We start from the raw sequence: 16,230 nt of genomic DNA on the forward strand, positions 1-16,230 counted from the left end.
AATGACTGTAACAACTCAAAACTAAAACAACAAGGGCTCATGCAACCTGGAAATAATTACCAGGGGCTCCTTTTGGAGGATTCCACTGCTTCCTGCCAGGAGCCAGGACAGGCAGTCACTGACATTTTGCATTAATAATCCTGGTTTTTTTTAGTCTTTTCCTAGTCTTTTCCAGCCTAAGTGATTCTGGGATTATTTGTGAGCCCTTTTGGGTTAGGCCTGTGTTTTGTGGCCTGTCCTGTGCCTCCTGTGATACATCCATGTCCATGTACTCTGCATGGTTCTCTTTTTAATTAGGTCCATTAAAATGGATGAACTGAACGTGGCAGTTGGGTGTATTAATTTTTTAAATCCTATTTCACATGGCATCCAAGAGGGATTACACAGGCTTTAATTCTTGAATGGCAGCTTTATGGCTTTTCATCCACAACTCTTTCTGGCTTTTAAGAATTTCAAATGCAGTTGAATCACTGAGACTTTTTTTTTTTTGAAACCTAAATTTGGCCATTTAGGAAATAGTGGGATTTTTTGGATCAAGGTCTTGTTTTGCTGACAGTGGAGCCTTCAGGTCAGTTGTCCTCAAAAACCAGTATCCAGCATTATTCTGCTTTAAAACAGGCTTGAATAGGCCCAGCCTCCCACATGGAGCTCGGTAGGAGGCACATATTAAGGAATGTCATCTCCAAGGTTGGGGAATGTTATCATCCAATGGCAAAAATGAAATTCCATCCATTTCTTCTGCATGTTTAAACACAAAAGAAGATGACCCCATCCCAGACCTCTCCCTCCTGTCTCTCTTCTCCCATCACTCATCATGACAGGGCCATTCCCTGGAAACAAAACCCCTTGGAGCAGGACCAGGGGTCTGGCCCTGGAGGTGGAGGAGTGTCCTGCTCACCCTGCTGCTACTGCTGTGTGTCTGCAGTATTTTAAATATTGCTTTCCATCTGTGCAAGGCTTGACCAAGAGAGAGAACCATGATTAGAGGGATTGTCCTTCCCTTGCTTCCCTGTTGGCGGCATCAGCGGCTGGGGTGGATCAGGTGCTTCAGGGGCTCCTCAGCAAAACATAGACCTGGTGGCAAAGTTGGTATCTCTGCATCATCCCTCTTGGCATCACTGATTTGTCTCAGTTCAGGTTTAAATGTCTCATTAGCTCATTTTCTTGGGAGGTTTGTCCCTGGGATGAGCTTGGCAGCTGGCAGCCTTGGTCCTCTGGCCATGGATGGATCAGGTGTGGCTGTGGCTGTTCCAGTCCATGTCAGCAATATTTATTCCTGAAAACAGTATTTTACTCTGCACAACTGTGTCCTAAAAAACTTCCCATATGAGCAAAATCCTTCTATAATGAAAAAAGCAGGGAGACTTGGTAATTCAATGAGCAGCAACACCTTCAATTCAAATTTGAGCTTGTTTATCTTCAGCCACCACTGGCCACTGTTGGGAAACACAGATGAAAACAGAGCTTCGTTCTTCCCCAAAATTTGGGAACAGACAAAGGGATGGCATGGCATCACAGCAAGTGCTGAGACTTGGGTGGGAAAGCATCCCTGCATGCCATGGGAGCACAGCTCCTGTGCCAAACCTCTGAACCCTTTTCTTGCACCTTGGGGAGTTCCCAGAGTTACCAGTTTGTTTCCTCTGCTGACCCATGAGTTGATTCAAATGTCATGAAATTTTGGATACTGGAGGAGCAAATGTAGCATTGGGAAGCCACTTCCTTGCTCTGTTTCAATATCACAGCTCTCTCTCTTGTTTTCTCCCTTCAGACAGGCAGGATTGACAAGTCCTACCCCACAGTGTGTGGCCACACGGGACCAGTGCTGGACATCGACTGGTGTCCCCACAATGACCAGGTGATCGCCAGCGGCTCCGAGGATTGTACTGTCATGGTGAGTGTTCCCTGGGCCTTGTGGGGTGGGCTTTGCTCCTGCTAAAAATCCTGCTCCAAAGGGCACTTTTGTTCCTGAAAACACCTCCTGTTCCAGAGTCAGAGCAGGGCAGAGTCGTCATGGAATGGGTTGGGTTGGAAGGGAACTTAAAGGTCGTCCAGTTCCTCCCCCTGCCACGGGCAGGGACACTTTCCACTAGACCAGATTGCTCCAAGCCCCATCCAACCTGGCCTTGGACACTTCCATCACTTCCACTACCTCTATGGGCTACCTATGCCAGGGCCTGCCCACCCTCACAGGGAAGAATTTCTCCCATTTTTCCTTCCCCTGAGGATTTGTCTGATGTTTGAAAAGAGGAATGAGAAGGAAGAGTGCTGGTCTGTGGTGAGGTGTTCTGATTTGTAGAGCTTTGCAGAAGACAGGTGGTTCCTTACCTCACATATCCCCATGGATGCAGCGGTGTGTGTTAGGAAGAGGGAGGGATTGGAAGGGAAGGAACCCACCAGGTTTCAGAGTTGCTTCAACCCTTGATTTAAGGGGGACGCCTGAAGTTTTTCCTTTATCTGCAGGCTGTGAGCAGGTGTCAGAAGGGCTTTTTTTAATGAACAGATAAAAATAATCCAAGTTCTGCATCTACCAGGCTTGGTCCTGAGACCTGTTTCACCTCAGGCAGAGCCCAGTGCCCAGGAGCCGGGCTCGCTCCGTGACGGATGTGGAATCCTGCGTATGCAAACACAGCAGAACCAGTGAAAGAAAATCCTTGGAAGATGAAATAATGCCAAATAACTCCAGGGATCTTTGGCCATATTTAGAAATGCTGTAGGCTGAATGTTATATTGAAATCTTATTATAGATCATGTCTGATAAATTCCTTTGCTTCTGTTCATCGTTAAAATGTTTGGGAGGGGATTCATCCCAAGAGGCTTTTCCTGGGACAGCTCTTGCCTGTGATCTCTCAGTCTTGGAAGCTGAAGCATGTTAACAAAATGGGCTATATTTAATATTACACAAAACAACAAGCTTCCGTGTTTGTAACATTCACTACTGGGCTGGAACTAACTTTTGAAGGATACAGGAATGTTCCTCTAGGAACCAGGGTGCAAAAGGGCTGCATTGGAAGGGTCTCTGAAACATGAGCATCAGCAGGTCCAGAGCTGCCTTCTTGGAGGCAAAATAAGCCTCTAATCCAAATGCAATGAGAACTATGTTGGGAGGCTCCAGGGGGACTGAATTATGGAGAAAAACCAACAGTGTTCAGTTACAAGTTGTCCAAGTGCTTGTCTAAGTGCTCCTAATGTGGCCACAAACCATCTGTGGGAATCTGTGTCTCCAACTGAACGAGCTGTGTGGGTTCATGGGGGGTTCTCTGCACGTCCCAAAGTGGGGATGAGCTTTCCCTGCATCCCTGGAGGCAGCACATATGTAGAAAGGCACCAGGGTGGAGCTGGCCGTGGATTTGCCCACTCGTGGTGGTGTTTGGTACCTCTTGGTGTGACCTGTCTGGAGTGGAAGGTGAAATAGGTCAGTCCTTGCTGTGCTCACAGGATCAGGGATATGCAGGAAGATGTGTGTGTGTTAAGGAGGTTTAAAATGAGAAAGGATGAATCCGAGATTGTTTGGGGCAGTTGGGAACTGCACTGGTGTGTAAAGAACATCCCTTGGAAGAGTTGTTTCCTTGTGCCAGCAAATAAGGAATTACTTCAATATTCCTGCTTGGTGTGCTGATGAATGGCTGGAATGTACTGCAGGCTTTGAATTCAGCTGGAAAATGTTTTATTGGAGAAAGGCTTGTAGATGGTGTCAAGGCCCTTCCTCAGATATGGGAAATCTGCTTCATCAGAGGGTGGATATTAATGAGTTTGGGTGTAATGGGCAGAGCAGAGCTCATGGGATTGAGCAAATTGCTTTAAGAATCAAAGCAGAGCCCTTGCAGTGACCTGGGCCACCAACCTGTGGGCACCTCTGGGACCAGGACAGGGTCAACCAGGAGAAGGTCTGAGAGCTGCAGAAATGATGCTCAAAGTGCCTCTTCCTGCAAGGACAGGAATAAATCCAGGGCTCAGACTCATTTGTTTCCTCACTTAAGGTGATAGGAATTAATATTTATGATATAGGAATTGATGTTCTTTGAATTGGTGTTCTTTCTAGACATGGACTGAATGTTCTCTGCAGGTTGTGCAGAGCCAGAAGAGACAGTTTTTGCTTCTCTTTAAAGGGGGTGAAAAAAGTTTGCTTTGTTTTCTTGCTCACGTGCTGTTTGTGCAAAACCTTCCCCTCCTACCCTTCCTGTGAGACCCAAACCCAAACCTCTGCCATGCCACGGCTTCACTTCCTCCAGCACAAACAAACCGGCCCTGCTGACTTCAAAAAAACCCAAAACCCCAAAAAAACACCCAAAACTCCCAGACCGGAGAGTCGACAAACACTTACTGATGCCCAGTTAATCCTGCAGCGTTTTCCTGGGATTTATCCTGAGTCCTCACCCTCACCAGGCTGGGTCCTGTATCCAAATTTCCTTAGTTTCCCCATGAATTGAATTTGATCCCATACTGAGGCTGGGATCGCACCCTGGAATGTGGGGCCAGGTCACTTGGGATCATCCCCTGACCTTTCACACTCATTTCTTTATTATTTCTTGGAATACTAGGCAGGATTATTGGGTCAATATTCTGTAATCTGCCCAGGATTACACTGCTCTGCAGATGCTCCAAACTATTGGGGCTTTCCCTGATGGAAAAAAAAAGTCTTCCCCAGAGGCTTTTAAAAAAAGACTTTTCATGGGTATTTTGTCTCCCTTCCCTCTCCCACCCCCTGCACTCCCTGGCTGATGTTTAAACTTGGTTCTGGGTTTTTTTTATTCCTTTGCTGTTAAGATGCACTTGCTCAGAGGGATCCCTGGACCCTTCCTGACTGGGATGGTGCAGAACAGAATCGGAGATGCCAGGAATCTTGTCCCTTTCCTGCTGTTGCCCCTCACAGGGAGGAATGTTGGCTGGAGCTGCTCTGCCCCTGCCTGGCTGGTCTGCAGGTCACACTTGGCCCATAAGCTTCTGCTGTTCCTGGGTCTTTTTGGTGGATAAATTCCCTTTTCAAGGCTTTGTCCACAGAGAGAGGGAGGCTGAGGGAGTGGGGCAGGTCCCTTTATCCTACTTTTTCTCTCATGGGAAGAAGTGACTGTTCAGAGAATAATGGAATGGGTTGGGTTGGAAGGGACCTTAAAGATCATCCAGTGCCACCCCCTGCCGTGGGCAGGGACACCTTCCACTATCCCACGTTGCTCCAAGCCCCATCCAACCTGGCCTTGGACACTTCCAGGGATGGGGCAGCTACAGCTTCTCTGGGCAGCCCATGCCAGGGCCTCACCACCCTCACAGAGAGGAATTTCTTCCCAGTATCCAAACTAACCCTACAGATGCAGGAGGACAGATGATGAGAAACAGAAAACCCACCAAACCCCGAGGGCTCATCAGAGACCTCACACGGTTACAGAGTTAAATGCCTCAGACTGACATTGAGTTCCCAGCACAAACATGTTCCCAACTGTTGCTGCTGTCACATTGTTACTCCCTGACTGGCAGGAAAAAAGCTGTTTCCATAAACCTGACACATTTGTAACCCAGTTTTAGGTGTCTGGGCAGGTGCAGGGATTTGTTGTGCTTTGCAGGTTTGCCATGTTTCAGGAGAACCTCGGAGGGGTTGGATGATCACAGTCAGTGGCAGAGCTGGAGGGAATGGGAAGGGAGCAGGATGACATCCTGCTTTTCCAGGCTGAGCAGCTCCTGTTTGTATCCCCAGTTTAAAATCACATTGGGAAAAGCCTCAGTTCTGTCAGTGTGTCGCCAGCGCTCTTCCATCAGGCAGGAAGGGAGAGAGGGATTTCCATACAATCATGGAATATCCTGAGCTGGAGTGGACCCACAGGGATCGAGTCCAATTCCTGGCCCTGCACAGGACACCCCAGCAATCCCACCATGTGCCTGGGAGCATTATCCAAACGATCCTTGAGCTCTGGCAGCCTTGAGGCTGCAGAGGAATCCTCTCCTGAGGTGGTGTTCCTATTGGAATCCTCTCCTGAGGTAGTGTTCCCATCATGGTCATTCCTTCTGGGACTCTGAGGGTGCTGGGACAGTGACAAGTGCTGTGTCCATGAAAAGCTAAATCATTTTTGGGTTATTGAGAGGTGAGCTGGGACCCACTGAGGATCTGCATCTCGCTAGGTTTTATTGCAGCACAGCCATCCCTGGGAGAAGGGGAAAAACTGGGATTAGCACAAAAATCCATGTCACCCTCATGCATGTGTGTCTGCCTCGCTTCCTAAATCCACTCCCTTGCATCTCCCGGCTCCCACAGCTTGTTGGGCACCGTGGGCAGCGTCTGGCGAGCCCTGTTCTCCAACTCCAGGAAAAGCAAACAATGGGAAGCAGAGCAAACGTGCTCCAATGCTGCCACCTGCCTCCAGCAGCTCCAACTGCTCGCTGAGGGGCGTCTGATTCCATTGCGTTTGTTAATGCATCACATAGAGGTCAACTTCAATTCCAAGATGATTGTCCAGGGCTGAATTGCAGGAATAGTTTTGGTCGGGCTGATCCCGCCTGGGGTGATGGGTTTGTTGTCCCATCCCTGCCAGATACAGAACCCGCCTCCCTCCATGAATAAACCTTTGGTGCCGCCTCCTTTGGGCTCCACAGCTGGAATTCCAGTGCTCTGGCATCCTTGGGGGGCTGTTCCTCCTCCCGATGGCCCTTCTCCGAGGATGTTTGCAGCAGAAGGGTTGTGTAACCAGGGCAGAAATCAACAGGCAGCCACTGCAATGCTGGTTTGGGCTGCTCCGACCTCTGCCAGGACCAGCCCATGCTTCCCTGATTAAATGGGATCTGGAAGGAGCCTGGATCTAACAGGAAAACTAATTGCTGGTATTTCTAGAGGATTAAAAATAGGCAGTGGTAGAGCTGCAGTATCGTCCCTCCAAGGGACAAGTACAGTTTGGAAAAACAGCAGCTCGTTCACACGGAATTGGAGCTCCAAGGCAGGTTTTTCCGACTCCTCCTCAGCAGGATCGGAGCTGAACAAGTCTCTGGACATGGTGATAACAGGGAGTTGCAGCATCAGGAGCTGGTGGTTTGGTGCTGGCACATGAGTGAGGAAGGATGTTACACATGGATCAGCCAAGGGTTTATTGGGAACAATTCCCTCTTCCTGTTTATACGGAGAAGTGACAGCTCGGCCACCGGCTGTGGGATGCAGGAAGCAGACGAGCCACACGCTCTTCAGAGGGGATGGCCTAGGTTAACCAGCTTTCCTTTCCTTTCCCTTCCCAGGTGTGGCAGATTCCTGAGAACGGGCTCACCCTGTCCCTGACAGAGCCAGTGGTGGTGTTGGAAGGCCATTCCAAGAGAGTTGGAATTGTGGCCTGGCATCCGACGGCCCGGAATGTGCTGCTCAGCGCAGGTACAGCCTTGGGAGGGGCCACAGGCATCTCCCTCCAGGAATTTTGGAGCAGAGGTGTTGACTCCTTTCCCTTTTTTGCTCTCCCAGCTGCTTAGATCCCTGTGAATCACAAGACTCCCAGCAGTGCCTGGGAACACTGGGACACGTGGCTGACAGCCCCCTCCTTATCTCAGCCTATTTTATCTTCACTTTACAGGGTCAAGCACCAGGGAATTGTCTGGAAGAATGAAATAGAGTATTAAAGCTGTTCCAGACTTTATTTGATTTGCAGCTATTTTTAACTATTTGCAACTATTTACCTCTGAATTTCTCATATCCCTGTTTTCATACACTCTTGTAAATGGGCTGAGTGTTTCTCTTTCCCTTGATCCCTGCAAGGTATCCCAGAGTCTCGCTGTTCCTCCCACAGGCTTTCATTGTCAGCATTTTCCAAATTGTCTCCTTGGCTGGTACAGTCCATGGAATGAGATTCTTTTCACCACTGAAAGTCTGTCACATCATTATGGAAATAAATTGGATAATTCATTATCCATCAGCGTAGTCTGAGGCTTCCATAGCCTGACCTGTAGGTTGGATCCCAAGGAAAGCAGCCAGTCCTTTCAGCTGAACTGCTGGATAAGCTGAGTCTTTCCTGTTGATAAAAATCCCTTCTCAGCTCCCAGTTTGGTGTTTGGTTTCCCCAAAAACCTTTGGAGCTGCAGCAGGTTTATCCCTTGTTCCCCACATCTGGCTTGTTTCCTGGTGTGACTTTTTTCACCGGTGCTCTGACTGTAGCTGTTATTTTCCATTTTAGGCTGTGACAATGCCATCATCATCTGGAATGTGGGGACAGGAGAAGCCCTCATCAACTTGGATGACATGCACGTGGATATGATTTACAACGTGAGCTGGAACCGCAATGGCAGCCTCATCTGTACAGCTTCCAAAGACAAGAAAGTCCGAGTTATTGACCCCAGGAAACAAGAAATTGTTGCTGTAAGTTCACGTAATAATTAAAGAAACAGTTGGATTTCACTCCAGCAGAGAATTAGCAAGAAAACTGGGAGAAAGAACCTTCTCGCTCAGTATTTTCACACCATGTTCAGTTGTGTTTTTCAAAGTGAGGCAAAAATTACAGAAGAAATAGCAGGAGTTGAAGGATTTGTCTGGGTTTATTGGGATTAGTGTTTGAACTAGGATTTTAAGGCTCAGTTTTAAAACCTGCAGGAGTGTAATTCCACATCTAATCCTTTTGTATAATTACAGTTCCAGAGTTGTGCCTGGGAAGCAGAGGTTTAGCTGCCTGTGTGTGTTGTAGCTTGCAAGGTTGAAGGAAAACCTCTTTGCAAGAGGCTGATGGGCAAAGCTGGGAAGAGCCAGGAATGTCCACTTCTTCTGTGGCTTAGCAATTGGTTTCTTCCCTCAAGCATCAGGGAAGAATAGTTGGATGTTGCTCCTTGGATCACATCCTGGGAGGACCAGCTGTGTGTCCTGTGGCAGTTCCACGAAGCTGGGAGAGGATCCACCACGCCATGGGTTTTCCTGTCCATTGCTGGAGACTGACCTGCTCCTCTCTTCTAGGAGAAAGAGAAAACCCACGAGGGAGCCCGGCCCATGAGAGCCATTTTCCTGGCTGATGGAAACATCTTCACCACCGGCTTCAGCCGCATGAGCGAGCGGCAACTGGCCCTGTGGAACCCGGTATGTCCCTGTCCCCTTCCTGCCCTGGTCACCTGTTGAGTCACTAACTCAGCCCTGGAGTCATGGAGTCGTGGTTTGGGTGGGAAGAGACCTTAAAGCTCATCCTGTTCCAAACCCCTGGGCAGGGACACCTTCCACTATCCCAGGCTGCCCCAAGCCCCGGCCAACCTGGCCTTGGACACTTCCAGGGATGGGGCAGCAACAGCTTCTCTGGGCAACCTGTGCCAGTGCATCTTCCAAAATTCCTAGGTTATATACTTGAGGTTATTCCCTCTTCCATATACTACCTGCTCCCATGCCAGAAGGTATTCCATGATTTGGGCTGGAAGGTCACTCAGTGAAGGAACTGAGTTCTCTTGGGTCTCTCCAAGAGCAGCGATGATCAGGGAGCTGCAGGTTGGAAGAGCCTGGGAAGACGCACAGGGAGCAGAGGGGCTGTGGGAAGGTCACTTCACTCTGTATGTTGTATGTACAGAGCAGGACAACAACAATCCCAGAGGGGCTCAGGTTGGAAGGGACCACCTGGACTGTGTCCAGGTGGCTTTTGAATATCTCCAGGGAAGGAGCCTCTGTCCCCTCATCCATCACCCATCCCATCACACTGACACAAGGCATTATCATGGCTATGTCACATATTTCCCTTGACTTGGTGGATTTTCTTGGTCTCTGTTTTTATTGAATTTTGTGATTGAAACGCCCTTGGGGGAATGAATCAGCTTGGGAACATTCCCAGCACTTGTTGTAACGCACGGATCCTTCCGGGTGGTGCAGACACCGCTGGGAGCTCACTGGCTACAGGGCTGTTAATAATTTAGATCCTGTGGTAATAGGAGCTTTTCCAGCCTTCATTAACATCCCTGGCATTCTTTATTTCCAGAAAAACATGGAGGAGCCAATTGCCCTTCATGAGATGGACACCAGCAATGGGGTCCTGCTGCCATTCTATGACCCGGACACCAACATCATTTACCTATGTGGGAAGGTAAGGAGAGGCTTGGGAATCTCTGTGGAAGGAATGTTGTCTCTGAATGTTCCCCAGGTGTCTCAGCTGGGGGAGGTAAAACCAAAAAATCAGCTCTGCAGAGGGACCAGGCTGCTCTGGAATGGGTTTGACCCTCACTGTGCAGGGCCTGGGAAGGTCTGGAGTGTACTGGATGTTTCTTTGACATGGATTGACTTAGGTGAAGCTGCCTTTAATACAACAAGTCCCACACTGTTACCAAAACTTCTCTTGTTGGTGTTGACCCAGATGATTTTACGTTGGTGTGGGAGGAAGTTACATTTTAGATGTTCCCCTCCTTGTGCCTGAGGATGATGGAGCACATGGCAACACTCCTTGTAATTTTTTGGGGTTAAATAATAGAAAACTGGAATCAGGTGCTCCTTTCTAAAACCAATTTGTGCTCTGAAGTTCCCACTTGTGATGGACTTCCTACAAACAGGAGCCAAAGATGCAATGAACTAAAGAAAGTACAAGTATGTTCAGGAATCCCATCTCTCTAACAGCTAATGGGGAATATTTGGTTTACATCTGCTATTTCTCCTGCTGTTTCAGAGATCCTAGTGTCTGGAATTAAGGATAAACCAGTTTATAGCCTTTCTGCCTGACTGTGGCAGGAAGTTCAGCTTTTCCACAAGAGATGATGTGGAAGGGGACACTCCCAGCCTGGAGGCAGCAGCTCAGGTCTCTTTACCAGAGTGTTTTGAGCAGGACTTCGAGGAACTGTTACAGCAGGGAGCTGCTTTAAAGTTTTAGCTTAAAAAACCCCAGCTTTAAGCTGTGTGTGGCAGCATTCCTGGGAGGAAAGGCTGTGGATGAGGCTGATGGTTGCCCCAGGCTCTGCAGGGTCTCCTCTCATCCCTGCAGGGCGACAGCAGCATCCGCTACTTCGAGATCACGGATGAGTCCCCGTACGTTCACTACCTCAACACCTTCAGCAGCAAAGAGCCGCAGAGGGGGATGGGGTTCATGCCAAAGAGGGGCCTCGACGTCAACAAGTGTGAGATTGCCAGGTAAGGAGAGGGACCCCAGAGCTGGGATCAGCCCCTGCACAGCGAGCGGGCTGGAAGCTGGGGTTGGGAATGTCGGGAGTGGTGGAAGCAGCAGAGCAGTGAGCAGAGGGCAACTGTGGCTCAGAAAACATGGGAAAGGCAGGAAACATCTCAGGAGAGCAGGTCTGTCACTGCAGTGGCTCTGGTAGGAAACATGTCTTTGTTGGGAGGGAACATGCTCAGGCTCTTCTCCCAGGCAACAAGTGATGGGATGAGAGGAAACGGCCTCAAGTTGTGCCAGGGGAGGTTTTAGGGAAAATTTCCTCGTGGAAAGGGTGGTCAAGACATTGGAACAGGCTGCCCAGGGCAGTGTTGGAGTCCCCATCCCTGGAGGGATTTAAAAGTTGTGTAGATGTGGCACTTGGGGACATGGGTTAGTGGGGCCTTGGCAATGCTGGGAGAATGATTGGGCTTGATGATCTTAGAGGGCATTTCCAACCTCAGTAATTCTGTAATTCCGTGAGGTTACTCCTTTCCCATCTCCTCTGTCCCCTGGTCCACTGCTCTGTGTGTGTGGACCTTCTCCTTACTCCTCACTCTGAGTCCCACCTTTCCCTTCCCCTGGCAGGTTCTTCAAGCTCCACGAGAGGAAGTGTGAGCCCATCATCATGACGGTTCCCCGCAAGGTGAGCACTGCCCTGAGCACGAGGTTTGGAGCCAGCTCGTGCCTCCCAGAGCCCCTGACCAATCCATCTCTTCTGGCTTGCAGTCGGACCTCTTCCAGGACGACCTGTACCCGGACACGGCCGGCCCAGAAGCGGCTCTGGAGGCAGAGGAGTGGTTCGAGGGGAAGAACGCAGACCCCCTGCTCATCTCTTTGAAGCACGGGTACATTCCAGGCAAGAACAGGGACCTCAAGGTGGTCAAGAAGAACATACTGGACAACAAACCTGCGGCCAACAAGAAGAGTGATCTCATCAACGCTCCAAAGAAAGCAGCGGATGCCTCAAACCCTGTGAGTGAACTCCATGAGTTTTGGAGGTGGTGGCCTGGGGTGGGAATATCGGGGTGCTGCTTCTTCGGGAACAGGTAGGTGTAACAAAGCTCAAGAATGTGTGATTCAAGGATTTGGGTGACCTGGAGTTGAGGTGGTGCTTGGTTATGGTGTTCCACGCAATGTGTCCAAAGCTTCCTTCCAAGGAGCAGCACCAGTGTCTGCTCTCTATGAGCAGGGACAGGACACAATGGAATGGCTGGAGCTGTGTCAGGGGAGGTTTAGGTTGGATCTCAGGAGAAGGTTCTTCCCCCAGAGGGTGGTCGGGCACTGAACAGGCTCCCCAGGGAATGGTCACGGCCCCAAGGCTGCCAGAGCTCCAGGACCATTTGGACAACGCTCTGAGGGACAGGGTGGGATTGTTGGGGTGTCCTGAGCAGGGCCAGGGGTTGGACTGGATGGTCCCTGTGGATCCCTTCTAATTCAGGATATTCCATGATTCTATGATTCTAAGGTTTCTAAATCATAGAATAGTCAGGGTTGGAAAAGACCTTTAAGATCATCCATTCCAACCATAACCCAGTACCACCACCATGTTCCCCACTAAGCCATGTCCTCAAACCATGTCCTTTGGGACACAAGGGAAAACTTGGCTTGTTGTTCCAGCCCCTGCCTGGGAGAGCTCCTGTGCTCCTCTTTTTGTGTAAAACATGGACAGTGAACCTCTGGCTCTGCAGGTCCGGAGAAGGTTGTACAGGTCTGGAACTGGGGGCTGTAGCTAACACATGGAATTCCAGACAGATTTGGGTTGGAAGGGACCTTAAAGTTCATCCAGTTCCACCCCCTGCCACAGACAGGGACACCTTCCAATAGACCAGGTTGCTCCAAGCCCCATCCAACGTGGCCTTGGACACTTGCAGGGATGAGGCGTAGTAGCACACAGAGGTGTGGGAGTGACAGCTGTCAGTCCGTAGGTCCTTAAATCACAGAATCATGGAATCATTGAGGCTGGAAAAGCCCTTTAAGACCATCAAGTCCAGCCATTCCTCAGACTTCCTGTTAAAGAGGAGGTACTGGTCCAATATGTCCTGGATGTGTTCACTGGTGCTGCTGGAAATGCCAGTCCCTGCCCTGATCATCCCAGCTGCTCCAGAGCGGGCATCACACCCTCATGCCTCAGAGAATCCCACTGGGAGGAGCCCTTTCCTTGGAAAACTGCAGAGCTCTCCTCACGCATGTCCTGTCTTGCCTTGCAGCAAAACGAAGCCAAATTGGAGGAGATTTTGAAAGAGCTGAAATCCATCAAGGACATGATCTCCTCCCAGGACGAGCGCATCTCCAAGCTGGAGCAGCAGATGGCAAAGATCGGGGACTGAGGGGCCCCGGCCCAGGCACATCCCAGCTCCCAGTGCAGCCAGCAGCAGCCTGCAGCATTCCAGCCCGAGCTTTCCTGTTCTCCTAAACCCACGTCAACGAGAGCCGATGATTCCAAGCCAAGCTTTTTAGTGAAAGATTTTTTCATTTCCTGATGTTCTGATGAATTTCTGTGACTGTGTCAAACCAAGTCAAAAACAAGTGCTACTTTTACAGGTTTTTTTTTTTCCAGATGTTATGATGAATCCTTGAAAAACAAATCCATTCTGACTTTCGATGTCGTGCCCAAATACCTTTTTCTAGATTTAGGGACCAATGCCACATTGTTCTTAACCAATTTTTTTTAAAGTTGCCAAAAAATAGAAAAAAATCGCTTTTTATTTTTCTTATTTGCCACTTTGCAGTATTTGTGTTTCCATTCCAAGGGACAGGGGGTGTGTGGTGGGTGTTTACACTGTGCAGAGAACAAAGCTGAAGCTATTTTATATAAATCCTCAATTTGGAACAATCAGGTGGGTTCCCTTCCGTGCTGAGACCCCTTGGAGATGGGATGAGCTGCCTTTCCTGCTCCCAGCCCTGTTGTCTGACAGAAAAATATAAATATATCGTTCTGAAAGAAGGGATTCATCCCACAAAATCCTTTTTCTTTTTGTCCTACAGAACTTCTAAAGCAGCACCATATTCCCATTTTAAAATAATCCCAAGGTTTGATTTCCATGACTAAACTCATGTGTTTTACTTGCTGATTTATTTTAATTTGGAGGCAGAATGTTTTTTTTGAGGAAGGAGTTTCAGGTGAGCTGTGGGATTCCAGCAGGTGGTGGAATTCTGTGGTGCCCATCTCAGCTCTGTGGTTGCTGTAGATCCTTGTTCCTGCCCCCCACACTCCTCAGCTCATGGATTTTAAGGAGCTTTTGGAATCCCAGTCAGCCTCTCACACCGGTGCTGATGTTTGGAATTTTCTCTGCTTCCAAGGCAGTGTTAGCAGCAGGAAGGTGACTTTTCCGTGATGATTCTCCCCAAACAAAATGCCTCTGTTGTTATTTTTTTATAATTTGCTTTCTCCTGTCCATCATTCCTGCCTCCCACCCTACATTGCTGGAAAGCTTTGCAGGAAAGGATTTGTTCCCGAACCAGATGAGTGACTTCCAACCCTAGCCCCCCTGCACCCCTTCTGAGTGGAAGGGACTGGGGAGGGTGGTTTTATCCCAGTTTGGAGAACTGGTTTCTCACACGTTCCTTTGGGGATAGGCCCTGTGAGCGCTCCAGGCTGGCGAGCTCCTCCTGGAATCCCAGGGATGCCTCGACTCAGCAAAGCTCTGCTCAGGTGGGGTCTCCCCTGTGAGGGGGCTGTCAGGGATGGGGCAGGCTGGCTCCCTGCTCCCAGGCCGTGTCCTTGTGCTAGGAATGGGATCCAGGACCCCCCAGCAAGCTGTGCCAGGCTAGATTGGTGTCGCCCATCCTGGCACAGCCAGGGAGTGGTGACAGCCCATCTGAAATCTAAAGGTGGGCAAAGACCACCGGGTGTCCAGGAGCTCTGGATCCCTCTCCCAGCTGGACTCTGTGCCTGTGGCAGCTCCGTGTGTGTGTGACATGTGCGTGGGAGCCTCTGCCCCGCACCCCCTGCCCGGAGCATCCCGGCGGGACACGTGTCCCTTCGGCCAGGCTGAAGTGATGATTTTTTTGTTTTCCATTAGTTTAGCTAGGAATTCTCCGATTTTTCCATTTTTCCCAGTGTTTGCATGTCCAGAACTTCCAGGTTAAGGATTCCCTATTGTGTGTAGGGATGTGTGTGTGGAGGTGGGACCGCGCCGTGGGAACGGCCGGGTCACGTAGCTGGAGAGGCACAAGGATGGGACGGAGGAGATGGAGGATGTGGGAGGATGGCAGAGCATGAAAGCTTCAGAAAAGTGGGATTTCTGTGTTTTAGGGACAAGTGGCATCCCCTGCCCTGTGCCCGTGGATCCACAATCCGGCCGCTCCGGGTTCTTTGGCTGTTTGGTGACGTTTCTGTATTGCAGTAAATGCCTGAGATGTGTATTTTTATGAATTTTTCTTTTGGAAACCAAACCCGGAGGTCGTTACCCCCAAAGTGGTGATTTCTGTGTTGATTTGTACGTGTGACTTCGGGGTTGTGTGCTTGGGGACCTCGGGTTTGTTCCTAAAGTCGGAAGGAAATCAGTTTTGGGAGCCGCTGGATTGAGATGCCCAGAGGTGGGGGTGTGGGAGACGGTCCCAGAGGCCGCCCTGGATTTTAGTTCTTAGTCTGTATTTTATTTAAATGAACTGATGCCTCGCCAGGCTCAACCGGAGTCAGTGCCTGAAGCTTTTTGTAGCCGTGATATCCCGGGAGAGAACCAGCCCAGTCCGGAGAGACGCGCTCTTATAGAGCGCCGGAGTATCTGTCCAAATATTGCTTCCATTTTCAAAAGATAAAAGTCATTGATTATAAACTGCCTCTGCTTTGCTTTTTCTTTGGCTCTCGGCATCCTGTGCCTGCCCTTGGCATTCCAGGTTTGATCAGTAACCTGGATATTAAATGTTGGACAGCTGAGCGGGAGGTTGGGGCTGAGGGGTCCTTTGGGACCCCCCCCCTCTTGTCCCAGGGCCCATCCCTGATGTCACACACGGTGATTGCCAGTGAGTGGTCCCAAGAGCTTGGCTGGATGTGGGATGTGATGGCACAGACGGCCTGGGGGGTCTCAGGGTGGCTGAGACCAGGCTGATGTGTGGAAGGAACAGCCCTGGTTGGGAATGCCCTGCTCTTCCTGAGCTGAAACCTGCTTCCATAGGGCCAGAGGCCTGGAATGGCAGAGGGCCTGGGCTGGAAAGAGCATCACTCATCCCACCC

At 49.8% G+C, this 16,230-nt stretch overlaps 1 protein-coding gene across 1 annotated transcript in view; it reads left to right on the plus strand.

Moving 5' to 3' along the window:
• CORO1C (coronin 1C) overlaps window positions 1-15,835 on the plus strand; it is a 43,030-nt gene extending 27,195 nt beyond the window's left edge. The window contains exons 3-11 of the mRNA XM_027744660.2: window positions 1,769-1,891; window positions 7,210-7,339; window positions 8,133-8,314; window positions 8,900-9,019; window positions 9,897-10,001; window positions 10,887-11,032; window positions 11,640-11,697; window positions 11,781-12,026; window positions 13,262-15,835. Of these exons, the coding sequence (XP_027600461.1) occupies window positions 1,769-1,891; window positions 7,210-7,339; window positions 8,133-8,314; window positions 8,900-9,019; window positions 9,897-10,001; window positions 10,887-11,032; window positions 11,640-11,697; window positions 11,781-12,026; window positions 13,262-13,381 (1,230 nt within the window). The 3' untranslated portion in view covers window positions 13,382-15,835. The remainder of the gene's footprint in view (window positions 1-1,768; window positions 1,892-7,209; window positions 7,340-8,132; window positions 8,315-8,899; window positions 9,020-9,896; window positions 10,002-10,886; window positions 11,033-11,639; window positions 11,698-11,780; window positions 12,027-13,261) is intronic.
• The last annotated feature ends 395 nt before the right edge of the window (window positions 15,836-16,230 follow it).

Source organism: Pipra filicauda, unplaced genomic scaffold, assembly GCF_003945595.2.
Source record: "Pipra filicauda isolate LSUMZ 115617 unplaced genomic scaffold, ASM394559v2 scaffold33_size4404698_pilon, whole genome shotgun sequence".
Taxonomy (NCBI): Eukaryota; Metazoa; Chordata; class Aves; order Passeriformes; family Pipridae; genus Pipra; species Pipra filicauda.